This window comes from Hydra viridissima, unplaced genomic scaffold, assembly GCF_058129835.1.
Source record: "Hydra viridissima isolate aposymbiotic clone 2 unplaced genomic scaffold, HvirCarnegie_v1 scaffold_11, whole genome shotgun sequence".
NCBI classification, from domain to species: domain Eukaryota; kingdom Metazoa; phylum Cnidaria; class Hydrozoa; order Anthoathecata; family Hydridae; genus Hydra; species Hydra viridissima.
Genome location: NW_028324310.1, coordinates 12,550,866 through 12,566,874, shown reverse-complemented (window position 1 = coordinate 12,566,874; position 16,009 = coordinate 12,550,866). Strand labels below are relative to the sequence as shown.

The window sequence follows — 16,009 nt, the reverse complement described above, 5'->3', positions numbered from 1 at the left end:
TAACTAATTTGTTGTATTTTGATTCGAATTATTCTTTTTTTTCTAAATATTTTGCATAAGTAACAGCCGCTAAATCATAAAGTTTACGTACAAAAAGAAATGTAATTAAAATTCTTTTTTATATAATTAAATACCATGAAATTTTACGATACTTAAAGATTTTTGATTTAAAATAAAATAACTTGTTATTTTCAAACAACATAGTTAGCTTAGATGTGTTTAAAGATAATTTAAAAAACAAGGTTAATAAAAAAAAAGAAGAAGCACGTATCATAACACTAATATATTTTTTAAGAAAGCAACTAAATTTATTAATTCTATAATTATATTCATCTTTCCATTCGTTTTTAAGAAATGAAGATGTTTTACATTTTATTATTTTTCTAGTAGTCATAAAATTTAATTCATTTTAACATTTTAACATGGCATCGCATACACAAAAAAGAAAAGAGAATTTGTCTGTAAAAAATAATTTGACTGAGTCAATTAAAAAGAAATACTCAAAAGTATTGAAATCGACAAATGAAATATGGTTGGTTGGATATCCGCTGTCAGATATTAATACCAGTTCTCTGCCTACTACTAGAGATGTCTACAGATTTTTTAGGTTTATACTATTTAAAGATTTTTATAACTTAAATTTTTTATTTCCAAAAATAACTTTATTTTTCAATTTGAAAATAAACTTAAATTCATCTTCTGTTTTGCTTGTTAAGGTATCAATTAAAAATGATGAACAATTCGATTCAAGTGTTTTCTAAATGTACAAAAGAATTAGGTACTAAAAGCAACATTTCAAAATTAAAATTAACTGCAAAATTAACAATGAAAACCGTTAAAGTTTTTTGGGATAAAGCTGATATTCCTTGCAAGCAGGAAAAGTATATTATTGAAAGTATTATTAAGTTACATGATAAATGGAAAAGTCTTGCAAAGTCTAAACATAAATGTTTTTCAAAAAAAGATTTACTTATTCAAGGCTTTAGAAAAATAATGGATAACTTTTTTGATATTAGTTCTCCGAATTGGAAAGAATATGTTAAAAAAACCAGATCAAATTTAAATGCAGAAGAAGATATTCTCTGGTTTTCAACACTCAAAAGTGGAGTAAAAACCGGAGGACTAGATGGAAAAGATAATTTGTTAAAATTGAGTGTCAAAAGAAAAATAGAGAAGGAGGAAAAAGAAAAATTAAGAATCGATAAAGAAAAGAAAAGAAAATTAAATGATAAAGAAATTGATTTCAGCGTTTATAAAAGTGATAGTGACTCAACTGAAGAATCATTTTTTGCTGCGTCTAGAGGTTCTATGTACTCAGATTCTCAGAGCTCTTCTAAAATTGATTATGAAGTAAATAATTTTGAATCTTCTGCAGGTGTAATGGAAAATGTTGTATCAGATAATATCAATTTAATTTTGCCAAGAAACTTTGTTTGTCATCCAATGATAACATTAACTGCTGATAGATCTAAACTATCAAACGCACAGCTTATGATAAATGTTTCAGCAATCCTGGTTCTAGGTTACTTTTTGATTGATATTTAAATCACTAAACAGTTTCATGAGTTTTTTATTAGTGTGATTAGTTGATAAGAAAAATTATATTCTGTATTTTTTAGGTGGGGTTAAAGCTAATGATGTAGATATTTCACTAAACACAATTAGAAGAGCACGTAAGCAAAATAGACAAATTATGGCAAGAAATATAATGGCAGAATTAAAAAAAAAAGTTAGATTAGATTATTTAACTCTTCATTGGGATGGGAAACTTATAAAGCAAATATCTGGTAAAAAGTTTGACTATTTAACTGTTTTAGTAAGTGGTTTTCCAAACTGCGAGGAAGGTAAAATTTTATCTATTAAACCTATTCAGTCAGGCACAGGTCATTCTATATGTAAAGGAATCATAGAAGATTTAGAAAAATGGGATCTTAAAGATAATATTGTTGCCCAAGTTTTCGATACAACTGCTTGTAATACTGGAGTAAGAAACGGAGCGGCAACTCTTCTTGAAGAATGCAAATCTATAAAAACGCTTCTCTGGCTTGCATGTCGTCATCATGTTTTAGAATTAATCCTAGGGTCGTTTTGGAAAGTTTTATTTCAAAAAGAGACATCATCTGATGATAATATAGAGTTTAATAATTTTCAAAAAGAATGGCTTTACTCTAAAAAAATTCCTCTCAAACTTTCAAATAGATCCCTTGATCTTGAAAATTCATTCTTAAAACAAAAAGCAAATGAAACTCGCAATTTCTTAAAATGGAAAACATGTGGTGCTCACCATCATGCAAGATGGATGGCGCATTTGCTGTATGCACCAAAGATGTTAATATTTAAAAAAGATTTACCCGAATCTGATTTAAAAAATCTTAAAATCTTTTTGACTTTTAGCTCAGCCATTTACATTAAAGCTTGGTTAGAAGCGTCAAAGGCTTGCGATGCACCAATTAATGATATAGTATTATTTAATGATCTAGAAGCACTTAAAGGTATACCAAACTTCGGTGTACCTGCTGAAAAAGCCCAATATGTTTTAAGCAGACACTCTTGGTATCTAACCGAGCAGGTGTCTGTATTAAGTTTATTTTCAAATAAACTTTCTCTAAATGATAAAGATAAAATTGCAAAAAAAATGCTAGAATACGTAAAACCACTTGGTATCAATTGCGGTAAACCAACTCTTCCAGTGATTAGAAAAAATTCCGATATTTTATCTTATATTGGGAACAAGTCTTGGTTGATTTTTCATAATTTAAAAGATGATGGAAAATGGCTTAAAATTCCTTCTTCAGAATGGGACGATAATGCCTATTATTTGAAAATGAAGCTGTTTATCAAACTCTAAAAGTGACTAATGACGCAGCCGAGAGAGGAATTAAGTTGTGTTCTGATTATCTCCAAATACTTACAAAGGTAAACCGTAAAATTAGTTGAGAAGAAATTATGAATAAGAATCTAAATAATCATACAAATCTACTTTTAGAATAAATTATAGATAAATAATATTTCTTATCTTTAGGACGAAGTTTTTAACGTGGTTGAAAATCACAGAAAAGTTGTAGGCAAGTTTAATAAGAAGCAATTATTCGTTGATTTAGCTGAGTATAAATAATAACCACTCTGTTTATAATTAGACCCCAAAAAAATTCCAAATAAAATAACTCTTCTGTAATCCAGGCAATATATGATTTAAAAAGGGGTTATAAAAGCAGTTATTACTTGTATTGTGGTAAACCCCTCCCCATATGGGGGAGGGGTATTGAAAGTGTCACCAAATATCACATGGAAAGGGTGGTTAGCTACAATGTGACGTGAAAAAAACCTTTTAATTACAATTCTTATTATAGCGGAATCAGTAAATTTTTAGCGAAAAATTACTTAGAGATATATCTTTTTTAAAAATAATAGGGGAGGAGTTGATAAACAAGTAACACAAAATTATACATGGGGGAAGTCCAAAAAGGTTCAAAAACGTGTTGCCTATTAAATGAACAGCCTCAAATAACAAAATTTCCTATAGATATAAAAATTTTAATCTTTTTTCACTTTCCTAAAAAATCCTTATTTTGACATATTTTAGACTAAAAATGAAAATAATCAAATCAAATTCGGCAGCACTCAATGATATTTTTTTCCAAATTTTTTTTTAAAGTTTGTATTCATATGTGAAAAGGATCACGTTTTTTTGCAGACATGTTAAATTTTCAAAATTTTTTGTTTTTGGCCTACCCTAATATATATATATATATATATATATATATATATATATATATATATATATATATATATATATATATATATATATATATATATATATATATATATATATATATATATATATATATATATATATATATATATATATATATATATATATATATATATATATATATATATATATATATATATATATATATATATAACATAGAGGGTGAAGTTATCTCAAAAAAGGATCATACAAGTATAATTAGAAATCGATTAGCTCTATCAGTTAAAACTAGCGATAACATAAATTACCTGGGAATAAATTACCAGGAAAGAAGTACAGGAAACTTTTAAGTGAAGATCATTTTAATGAAATACTAAAGCAGATTTATTTAAAAAGCTCAAACATGTTTTCGTGATTGAAACTCTTGCAATATCAATTTTTACAATATTTTAGAACATTTAACATAACTATTGACAAAAGCTAAACGCGTAATTTTTAAATTACTCATATTTTTTTTAGTACAAACTAAAAAAACTCACTCTTTTATGCTGAGAAGAAGGATTTCTCTAGATGTTTTAAAAAGCATTTGAGGCCCTGGAAGAGCTCAAAGAAGAAGTTCAAAACCGGAAAGTCAGAAAAACTTATCATGGGGTTCATCTCGCTCCATGGTATCCCTATCAAAGGTTTTTATTTATTAGACGTTTTCTTTGCAGGTTTTCTAAATTTAACACTCTTTATCCTTATACTTTCGGACTAAATTCAGCCCTCTATACCCTTATACATATGGACTAAAGAAAGTCTTGATGTGAAGTGAACAAAGCTTTGCTAAAGTGTTGTAAATAAACAATTAACACACTCTAAAAGTTTAGATCAGAAACGAAGAGTATAAAACAAACTTGCCTCAGTTTCTGTTCTTTTTATGATGCTTTTTTTTCATAGCATTCCTTAAATGCATATTTAATATGCAGTCCAATGGTTTGAGTTTCGGAACAAAGACTTTTATTGTCAATGTTTTTTACAACTTTTTTAGAAATAAATCTATATTTTATGGTATAATAAATATTATATATATATATATATATATATATATATATATATATATATATATATATATATATATATATATATATATATATATATATATATATATATATATATATATATATATATATATATATTGTGAGGAGGGAAAATGATAAGTTTGTAAACATTATCTGTAAGTTTTACCCGACTAAAGCATATAATATTATGCACGGAGACTTATTAAACTTGTCTTATGAATAAGATGATACAGCGAAAAGAAGAGTAAAAAGTAACTCCAACCAAGAAAAGACGTACACACAGAGAATTATTGAATTTGTCAAATGAATAGACGATATACCGAAAAGAAAAATAAAAACAACAACAACCAAGAAAAGACGTACACACAAAGACTTATTGAAATTGTCTTATAAATAAGATGATAAAGCGAAAGGAAAAGTAAAATGTAACAACAACCAAGAAAAGACGTACACACAAAGATTTATTGAATTTGTCAAATAAATAGACGATATACCGAAAAGAAAAGTAAAAAATAACAACAACCAAGAAAAGATGTACGCACGTAAACTTATTCAACCTGTCATATAATAAAATGATGAATAAGTAGCAAAACGGTAAACAACCGAAAACTATAAAAAGCTCAAAAAAAGAAAAGAGAATTGGTTTTTAGAGGGTTAAGAGATGGTTAAGGTAGAGTAAGAGATTTAAAAGAGAACTTTATGAGAAAAGAGTTTTAAGAGATATTTAAAAAAATAGCTGCCAACAAATTCAAATATCCTGAGTAACAATGTGTTGATACATCAAAAGCAACGAAAGTTAAGGAGCATGGTAAAGAATATGGTGTTTCCAAAAGTTCACTCAGTTTTTGTGTATATGTAAAAAAAAGCAATTAACACACAATTGCTTGCAGAATGAATTAAAAAATGCAACTTCAATTTCTTCTAAGCAAGATGTAGATATATTAGAACCACAATGCATTTCCCGAGTTCTTTACTGTTTTATGTTGCAATACATACGCATTACATAAAATTTAAAGTTACATATGCAAAACTGATTTCTTTTTCCTGGGTAACCTTATCTAAAAAAATAGTTTAAAAAAAAAAAAGTAATTTCCTTTGTTGAATGGAAAACGTTTATTGAAAATGAGGTTGTCAAATTGCATTGGAATCATTGATTAGCAATTGCAATCAAACAAAAGAAACTTGAAATAAGAACTTTTGTATACTAACTGTAATCCGATAATAACACAGCATAATGGTCCACAGACATGACAAAAATAAATTAATCAGCTTAGTTTGATCGTACAACTGAGTATGCCGCTATTAACATCAATTAGTTGTAAGATCGATATAGCTATTATTATTTAACTTATTTCTTTTAAAAGGATAATTGAAAAGCTCAGTCTTATTGTAAAAGGAGTTTTAGAGCCTAAAACGATTATAGCTAATCTTGTAAAGTTGAATATATGTTAACAACATTTACAATAGGATGGGGTGCTTCTGAAAAGATAAAAACAAGTTTTGCAAGCTATTCATGCTGTTTTCTAACGAGCTTTGCGGCATGGATGGAACAGAAAACAAGGATGTAAAGTTAATTAATTGCACAAGTTGAAAAGTTTTTTATCTTAAAACATGCCAAATTTTTCAACACCATTTATATTTTTCACGGTTTAGGAAACTTTAGTTCATATTTCGTAAATAACAATATTTTCTTTTTTTGCATTATTATAAGTCGCTGCAATTTTAATAATTGAGTTACAAACATTATGGTGGTGCATGCTACAACAAATAACTGAATAAAAGACAGCATGTGGTATTATATCATAGAAAGGACATCTGATTTAACAAAAGATCAATATGTGTTAGGTACTGTGTATTTGAGTTGTTGTATTGACAATCGAAATCAATTTGTTTTACGTGCGTATGAGAAAAAAGACTTTTTTTTTTCTATTATTCCATGCTGTTCTAGAGGTAATTTAAAAATTTTACATTTAAAAATGATTAAACGTTAACAAGAAAATATACTGAGCAATATTAATAACTTTAAAATGGTAGAACAATTACTATACTTTTCATACTTAAATATTTAAACAAAAATTCCAGTTTTTTCAAAGATCAAGCAATCTTTCCTTAAACCAATTTAGGGTTGTAACCCTAAAATTGTCCGTCATCATCGATTTTCTAATGGCATAAGCACCCCCAGCCGGTGTCTTTACGTTGTTTTAACGTTGGTATTTGGTTGAAGCATTGTTTTAACGTTGGTTAACCAAATCTCAACGTTAAAATAACGTTAGTATTTAAACGTTGTTCAGTAAACGTTTTTTAAACGTTATTTCAACGTTGAAAAAAAAATTCAGTTGTAAAATATTAATGCGTTGAGTTGGTGTTTAAAGTAAAATAAGTAAAGGTAGGCACCGCCGATTTGGTTCGTAAAATCCGCAAAAAGCCAATCCGACTTATTTTGCGGATTAAAACAGTCAGTTCGTAAAAATTTTTTGGATTAATAATCCGAAAACTAATTTACGAACCACTAGCGAATTTTTTTTTGCGGATTCACTTCGCTGTTCGGATTACTAATCCGAAAAATTTTTACGAACCTTTAACGGATTATTTTTTTTGCGGATTCTCTTTGCTTTTCGGATTATTAATCCAAAAAATTTTGACCAATCAATTTAACTTTAATTCGCTTAGCGAATTATAAGAATCGCGTTCCTTTCGCGACACCATTAAATGGTGTGGTCCAAAAAAATTACATTTTTATTATGTGCGAGTCCTATAAATAGTGGATTTCCTTTTTTATTTTCAATCAGTCCTTTTTGGAAATCTTAACCTACAACAAATCGTTCAACAGATCAAGTCTACTATTCTTCACCTACATTTATTAAGGTAAGCCATTGTTATATTATTTTGATTTAAAAATTATGAATATTTCAAACTGAATTTTTGCGGTTTTTTTTTTTTTTTTTTTTTGTGGATTGAATTCTATTGCGTGGATTGGTCCGATAAAATTTATATTGTTATATTTCTTCTACTTAAATATTGACAGAAGTAAAAATAGAAATAAAGATAAAAACTAGTTTGAAAAATTGTTACGTTCATTTCAATAATGAAGGCAAATAATTAGTTCTTTTATTGAAAACTTTAAGCATGCCTCTTAAATATCATTTATTGTTAAAACGAATGTTAAGGAAAATTTTCAAATAACTTAATAAATAATTAGTTCTTTTTCGGAAACTGTATGCATCAAAAACAATCACGTTTTATTAAGGCAAATATTAAGGAAATATTGAAGAAAATATTTCAATAAAAAGTCCGTAAACCGAAAATGTGATTTGATCCGTGTTTTCGAATTTTTAATCCGAAAAGTAATCCTTATTAATAATCTGATCCATTTTTGTGGATTTTAACTTCAATAAATAATCCGAAATATTCGTCCGTTCCGATATGGCAAACTTAATCCGATTCGTTTCTTTTTTTTATTTAACTTTTTTTTCTTTTCAGATGCCTAAGCTATCTAATATTTGGGAATTCTTCAACGATGTGGAGGAAAACAAGGCAAAATGCAAGGCCTGTGGCAAAATATACTTAATCAACAAAAACACCACAAGTCCAATAAGGAACCATTTGAAAAGAGTCCACTTGAATTTATATAAACAATATGAAAGGAAAGACAAGCAAATATCAACAATACCAGACATTTTTGATGAGCTTGCCTCTGAAGACTTAGATTTTAAACAAACACAAGAAAGAGGAAAAAAGAGGAGGTATCCACAGACACAAAGAGATACACCAGCATCGCTACAGCCTGGACCAAGTGGAACTTGTGGCACTTCTTACACACAGACACGGCAAGGCAGAAAACAGGCTACCAAACCTGAATGGCAAGTTACTGACATCAATCAAATAAGAAATATTGTTAACATTACTAAATGGATGATTGAGGACACTCAACCATTTTCTATTGTAGAAACTGACGCATTCACCCGGATGATGAAAACTGCAACCAGCGGTCAATTCAGAGCCATTACAGCAAAGAATATATCTACAAAATGCATTCCTCTCCTTTTTAAATTCATCATGGAACAAGTAAAAAACATTTTCAATACAAACAAGTCAAATCTTGATGGACCACTGATCACACCAATTTGTCTTTCATGAGCCTTACACTCCACTGTATAGATTCAATGCTCCAATTAAAGCGCTTCTTGGTGGAAATGTCCTACTTCCCCAAACAACATAATGGCGATAATATTGCCAAGAAGCTCAACGAATCTATCAACAAACTTGAACTTGATTTTGGAGTCAAAACCTGGATAACAGTCGACGATGCAGCTAATGTCCAAGCAGGTGTTAGGAAATCATTTGGGGTTCAAAGCGCAATTTTGTGTGTCGACCACCGTCTAAATCTAAAGATCAGTGGTGCTGTCGATGATAAAAGATGTCCAAAATGGTCAATTCTCAACCACAAAATAACGAAAATAGTAGGTCACTTCAACCAGTCCTCTCAAAAAGCTATGACTTTAGTTAATGCTGCCAAAGCCTTAAATAACTCCAGAACGAAGTTAGTACAGAGATGCCCCACAAGATGAAACTCTGACCTCCATGAAATGGAGTCTGTGGTGGATCTTCTTCCGGCGATGCATTCTTTAAATAATCTGTTGTACAAAACCTACCTGAAAACTATCTGTTGGTAAAAGATCTGTCAACCTGTAAGTTGACAGATCTTTAACCAACAGATGATGAAGTGGAATCTATTCAATCTGTCATCCGGCTTCTGAAAGGCTTCTCAGAATTTTCTGAGAAATGCAGCAGCAAAAAGAATGTTAGCATCTGTTCCGTTATTAATTGCCTATACAACATCAGAGGAAGATTAGCAAGGGAGATGATCAAGCCAAAAACCCAGGTGCATCAGAGCTTGCTCATTACTTCAATGAAGATCTAAACAAAAGATTCGAAGGGGAGTTGATGAATATTGAATTCTCTATAGCTCATTTTTTAGATCCTAACAGTAAGGGCATGTGCTTTGTTGAAGAGGAGGAAAACTTTGAAGTAGTCAAAACTGCAGTAAAAAAAGCTATGCAAGAACTGTCAAAAAAAAAATTTTGGCTAGCCAAAGCACTCCTTCCTCTTCAATGTTAGATGATGAAGATGATGACGACTTTGATTTCACTGAACAACTGAGGAAGAAAGTGTTTGGTGCAGGTTACATTAATTCTGGAGGTGAAAAAGCACCAAGAAAGCCATTTCTGCTGAAATTGAGGGGTATTGGAATTCAAAACCATTTCCAGCATATACAAATGTACTGGAATTCTGGAAACAAAACCAGTATATTTACCCAAGAATGTCAAGGCTGGCCAGAAAAAACCTCTGTATACCTGCTGCATCATCAACATCTGAAAGAGTTTGCTCAACAGCAGGGAATATATACAGCTCTAGAAGAACCAATCTTTCAATCTTAAAGGTTGAGATGTTGGTATATATGAAAGAAAACACTAAGCAACTCAGTAAAATTCAAGACATTATGTGGCCAGGAAACGAATTTGGAAAATGATTAACTTTCAGTGTGATTTTGACTTTTTTCATTTTTAACAAGGAAATCATTTCGTTTGATTGTATATTTGAATATTATAAATAAATAAAAATGAATCTTATTTCAAAAGCATTTTTTATTCTGAATCAGTATAAATCCGTAAAAATAATATCGGATCGGATTCCAAATCGAAAAAAATTTTTCGAATTGCATTCCGATCCGAAAGTATCGAATCGGATTGCAATCCGAAAAAATAATCCGAAAATATTTTAACGAATTTTTTTCCGATACATTATTTTCGGATCAAATCAATCCGTAAGTAATTTGAACCGTTTAGCATAGATAATTCGGTGCGCAATCCGCAAACCGATAAACAGTAACGAATCGGCGGTCTCTAATTTTTTTCCCGTGAACTTTGGGAAGACTTCCCAAAGTTCACGGTAAAAAAAAGTTAGACGAATTATCGTCTATGAATCACACCGTGCAACAATAATGTCAGAACTGGCATTATGTTGGTAAAACTACAGCGTACCGCATTGTAATTACCGATGCTGGCATGCCTCTTTAAAAACGCGTTTACAACGAAGCGTTTTGCCGCTCAGCAGCCGATGGCGGAAGCCAACAAATGGCATAACGGACCTTCATTATTTTGCCAATGACGGTAACCATCGCTTTAGATCACAGCGAGCCAGCATTGGGATGCCGGCGGTTTTACGCATCACGGTCCGCTGAAAGCATGTTTTCTGGGAAGTTGTCTAGCATGATCATTGATCTCTATAAACCTTTGTGAAAACCCTACCGACTGTTGTATGAAACACTCCAAATTTTCTACCAAATTCACAATTTGTTTATCCTTTATTGGACTAAGTAACATTGCAACACTTGTTTTGCTCAAATGGCAGTTATCTTTTCTATTGTTAAAACAATTTAAAACAAACACGCACTTTTCTTTTAGAAGTAAGTTTTTATTACAGCAAAACATGCTACTTATGAAAAGCTGCTATAATTTCGAAATTAAGGGAAATGGAATAGTACCAACAAAAGGAGTACTATCATCATTGTAATTGATAAAACCGGGAAATTCATAATATTTTTTAAAATAAGTCGGAATTAGTGAGTGGGGCTGAACCATTTGGAGTTCCACCCTATTATACATATATATATATATATATATATATATATATATATATATATATATATGAGCAATTCCACGTAAAAGAGGAAAAAAAAACAAAATTTCACGGCGACATATAATAACCGCATTAAATTTATTTTCCAGCTATTTAAAAATACTTTTAAGAAAAAAATTTATTAAAAAAATCATTTTATCATACTATAACATACTTTTAAAGTTGTAAGGGTTATATGAGCATTTTTTGACGTTTACATATAGTCATGTTGTGAAGCGTTGAAAAAAGATTCAGTCCTGTTTTTTTAAATAACTATTACTTCTAAGTTTGACTAAAAGGCAAAATTGAACACCATGCATAATGTTTTTTGTAAAAACGAACTCTAACTAAGTCTATAAGAAGAGCATATTAATGAAAACAAGACGTTACGACCGTCACAAAAAAAAGTCGAAACGTTTTTTCTATGCTTCGTATCAAACTTTTTAAAACTGCAACCATGGTAAAAGTAAAGATACTTATACATACTTTATCATCGTTTCAAAAAAAAAAGATTAAAGTGCTTTAGATGCCCATTTCAACATGTTACTAAGTACGTTACGACCATCACGATATGCTGGTTTTCCCATCACGGCTTCTTTACTTAAAAAAAAAAAAACCTTAAGCGCGAACGATTTAATTCATTTCAAACGATTTACATCATTTAAACCAAGTTATAATATAAATCAGTTTTGTTTATGGTTTAATTTGAAGTTTGTTTATTCATCTTATTACTAAACTTGTTAAAGTTTTTTTTAAAACTTTGTGTAACTAATGAAACTATGATAGTAAACTATTGAAAGTTTCTTTGCCCGAAAACGGAGACATGGATACCTTAATCATCTATAGTTGATGGATTAAAGAAGATCATCGCTGTGTACTCAGTCAACATTAAAAAAAACATAAAAAGTATTTTTAAACATTTCCGCGACAATTTACTAGAGTTTACTGAGCATCATCTCACTAAAAAGCACCAGTCTGAGCAATATTGCAGTCAAAAAGAAATTCTCGAACCAGACCAAATTTTGATACACTTTGATTATTCACAAAACTATACATGCGGTTATCAGGATGCTGTTTAAGCTGCTTATTGGTCGCAGTCAACTATTACCTTATTTACAGTTGTAATCTATTGTTACCAATTAGAGCCAAAATCAGTTGTAATAATATCCGACGATAATGATGAAACAAAACGCGCCACTACAACATAGTTAAGTGAAATATTTGACCTCTATTGCATTGATTATATAAAAAGTTATATTATGGAGTGATGGTCCATGCACTCAATTCAAAAATAGGTAGATGGCCAAATTCATACAACATTGCTCTGTGATATATCATTTTCAAAGTATAGAATGGAACTTTTTTGCTACCTCTCACGGTAAAGGAGTAGTTGATGGAGTAGGAGGGTCATTAAAGCGATTTGTTTGGAACTGCGTAAAATCTCGTGAAGTGGTCGTCTTAAGCGCTAAAGACTTTCTCTTATCATCAAATGGGTGCAAAACGTATGTTAGATTTTATCAACACAGACGATATTAATCTAAGCTGGGCCTTAATAGCTGATAAAATAGAGGAAGTGAAAGTCGTTACAAACATAACCAAAATGCATTTCTGGCAAGTAAAAAATGGAAAGTTTTTGGTTTCAAAATTCTCTAATATTTTGTGATGGGGTTGCGGAACAATTTTAAAACTTATATATTAGTAAAAAAAATTTACTATTCTAAGATATTTTTTTCCTATATTGGATTCCCGGCTCCTTAAAACATTTGCGAGGCATATGAAAGTACATACTCCTAGATATTGAGTTGCATTAAATAGAGTTAATAAAACAAAAAAAAACAGGGAGCAAAAATAGCATTAAGCGTTTGTTGCCTACTCCAAATAAAACGATCCCAGTATTGAAGAAACATCATGGATAACCTTGATAATGTTAAAAAATTCATATTTTTTAACATAACTTAATTGGTTTTTATAATCATTTAGCTTTTACTATGTCATTCATTGCGTTATTTGTTGTTTTTCATTTTTGGCTTTTTCGTTACGACCGTCACAGTTACGACCGTCTTGACAAAAAACTTAATAAAATTCTCGGAAAACTTCAAGCAAAATCTATGAAACTCACCATATAGTAAGTTCAATGTGTAGTTAAAAAAACCCAGCAAAGGATTTTTTCTTTCACTGAGTAGATAGCTGCATAAAGATTGACAAAGTTTATTTGTTTAGATTTGTTAAAAAGTAAGCGCTACGACCGTGACGCTGCATTAAGTTGATTTATCAAATAAGTTGAACACTTGAATGATTTAACTTTACATACTAAATTATATAATAGTATTTAACATTTCTGGAAATTTTCATGTAAATACCATTCTTGGTTAATTTTTAATGGCTAAAAAAACGTCAAATGTTACGACCGTCACTTGCGTGGAATTGCCCATATATATATATATATATATATATATATATATATATATATATATATATATATATATATATATATATATATATATATATATATATATATATATATATATATATGTATATATATATATTAGGGTCGGTCGATTTTACCCCGGCCCATTGCGTAATGTTGCAGTATTTGGAGGTAGTTGAAATAAGATACCTCAAAAAATTTCAGCGATTTTCGATGAAAAATGGTTTGCGGATTTGATTTTAAAGATTATTGCGATCTTACGAAAAACGCTATAAGAAGCGCGACAAGCGGAAATTAAAATTTTCAATAGTAAAAATATGCTAAAAAGTTTTCTAAACACCTTTTTTATAATTTATGATTCTAAATTTATAAAAAGTTGTTTATCTAATTTAGTAACTTTTTGAATTTATTCAAAAATATCATTAAATGAATGGGAATAATATCCTTTTGAAATAAATGCTTGACGCACCTTTCTGCTAAGCAATTTTGTCAAGATGCAGCTGTGCCGGTTCTCAAACCCGTAAACGTAATGGGATGCTTCCGATACTAGTTTAACAGTTCACTCTGCACTCAGGGAGTGAGATGGGAAGTTCGGAATATCTGGCTTAACAGAATTGTCTATGAAGTAGTGAATTTCTTGATTTGTAAAATGTTGCGTAGTAGGAGGTTCCGTAACGTCTGGAGCAGTGAGGTCTATCAACTCATATCAGTAATTGGCATTAAAATTTATTACAGGAATTTTTTTCAATTCATTTTGAAAACTGGTTAAGTTCATTTAGCTACTAAGTCAATCAAATAATTTAAAAAGATACCATTGTCTAAGAGTCAGTATTGATTGAAAACCATGATTTCATCATCTTTAATCATGGCATAGAGAATGTTTTCAGGTCTTAGGCAGAATGCATAATTTTTAATGTTCTGCTTCACAATATGTATCACATCATTAAATGGGAGAATATTTAGTCGAACAATAGCAGAAAAAAGAAGACGAGGAGAGTCGTGCAGCTTGGATGATGTCTCTATTTCAAACCATGCTGGAGCATAAACTTGAACAATAAAGAAGACTAGTTTTTTTAAAGACTGGTTTGGTTGATTGTCTCTAGTATATAAACAGAGAATGTGAATAGCTTGAGTTAACGACCTTGCATGGTTAAGTGGAACAATATTATAAGCAGCCCATTTATCAGCAACTTTACCAGACCCTACTCCTTTGCAATACTCAAATAAAAATCTTTGTCACTACTAAGGTCTTTCAGTACTTCTTTTGGAATATACCCATTAACTACAGGATTTGTGACAGGTTCAAACAAAATTTGATGTTAATCCTGAATATTTTCAGCACATCTTTTGTCAAGAAGGCCACTAAAGCTTCCTGTTCCAGTTGTTAAACCATCTAGTTTTAAAAAGAGCTCTTTAAGGAAGTTCGTTTTAATGTAGCGCGCACCCAATGAGGTGCAGTTTTTCGTTTTAACAACACTTCAAGTTTTACCAAAAAACCACTTATTGGGACAGTATTGGCAGCAATATTGTCAAGAAGAACTGCCTGAATATTTTCAACACTGTTAAATTCTTGTAGAACACTGAACGTCTTTTTTGCAAGTACTAAACCAGTTGCGTCAATTACAGGAATTGTTCTATGAGCCAAATAGGTTCCAGCAGATTCTCCATCTTCATAAGCAAATGTAGGGTGATGTTCAGGTTTAATATATTTTTTGAGGAATTTTCCTTCAGGTTAGTTGATTATGCAAGAAATTCGAGTGGTCTGATCAAGTTTTCTATTCACACCAAGGCAAATTAACTAATTTTTCTTTTCTATATCTTTTCCTTCACTAACTATCTTTAATTGTGCCTTAGCCCTATCTAATTTGCACTTGTTAATCAAGCTGTGATTGATATCAACATCTTTTCTCAAAATATGTTTAATGCCATTTAGTAAAGCATTTGCAAGAGCTGCACCTAAGTTTGACGAACACTCATTTCTGACTAATTCCATAGCAAACCTAGGAAGTTTAATTAAGTTGTAGTCTCCAGGAAATTATTTTATTGGTTCCCGTTCAGCTTCTTCCTGAAAGAAATTTCAGCATACAAAATTTGCGTGTACTTAAAGTATATCAATAAAGTTACAATAAG

At 30.2% G+C, this 16,009-nt stretch overlaps 1 protein-coding gene across 1 annotated transcript; it reads left to right on the top strand.

Moving 5' to 3' along the window:
* The first annotated feature begins 394 nt into the window (after nucleotides 1-394).
* LOC149882238 (uncharacterized) lies at nucleotides 395-8,910 on the top strand. Its single transcript, XM_090065917.1, has 5 exons — nucleotides 395-607; nucleotides 717-1,522; nucleotides 1,620-2,160; nucleotides 2,395-2,569; nucleotides 8,254-8,910. The coding sequence occupies exons 1-5, from the start codon at nucleotides 423-425 to the stop codon at nucleotides 8,908-8,910; spliced, it is 2,364 nt and encodes a 787-aa protein (XP_089922043.1). The 5' UTR covers nucleotides 395-422.
* The last annotated feature ends 7,099 nt before the right edge of the window (nucleotides 8,911-16,009 follow it).

Bases quoted from the DNA above. Each gene is read 5' to 3' on its own strand.
- LOC149882238 (XM_090065917.1), top strand. From the start codon at position 423: ATGGCATCGCATACACAAAAAAGAAAAGAGAATTTGTCTGTAAAAAAT. The intron at 2,161-2,394 runs GCTTTACTCTAA...TTTGACTTTTAG, and splicing joins AATAATTTTCAAAAAGAATG to CTCAGCCATTTACATTAAAG. The intron at 2,570-8,253 runs GTGTCTGTATTA...TTTTCTTTTCAG, and splicing joins CTTGGTATCTAACCGAGCAG to ATGCCTAAGCTATCTAATAT.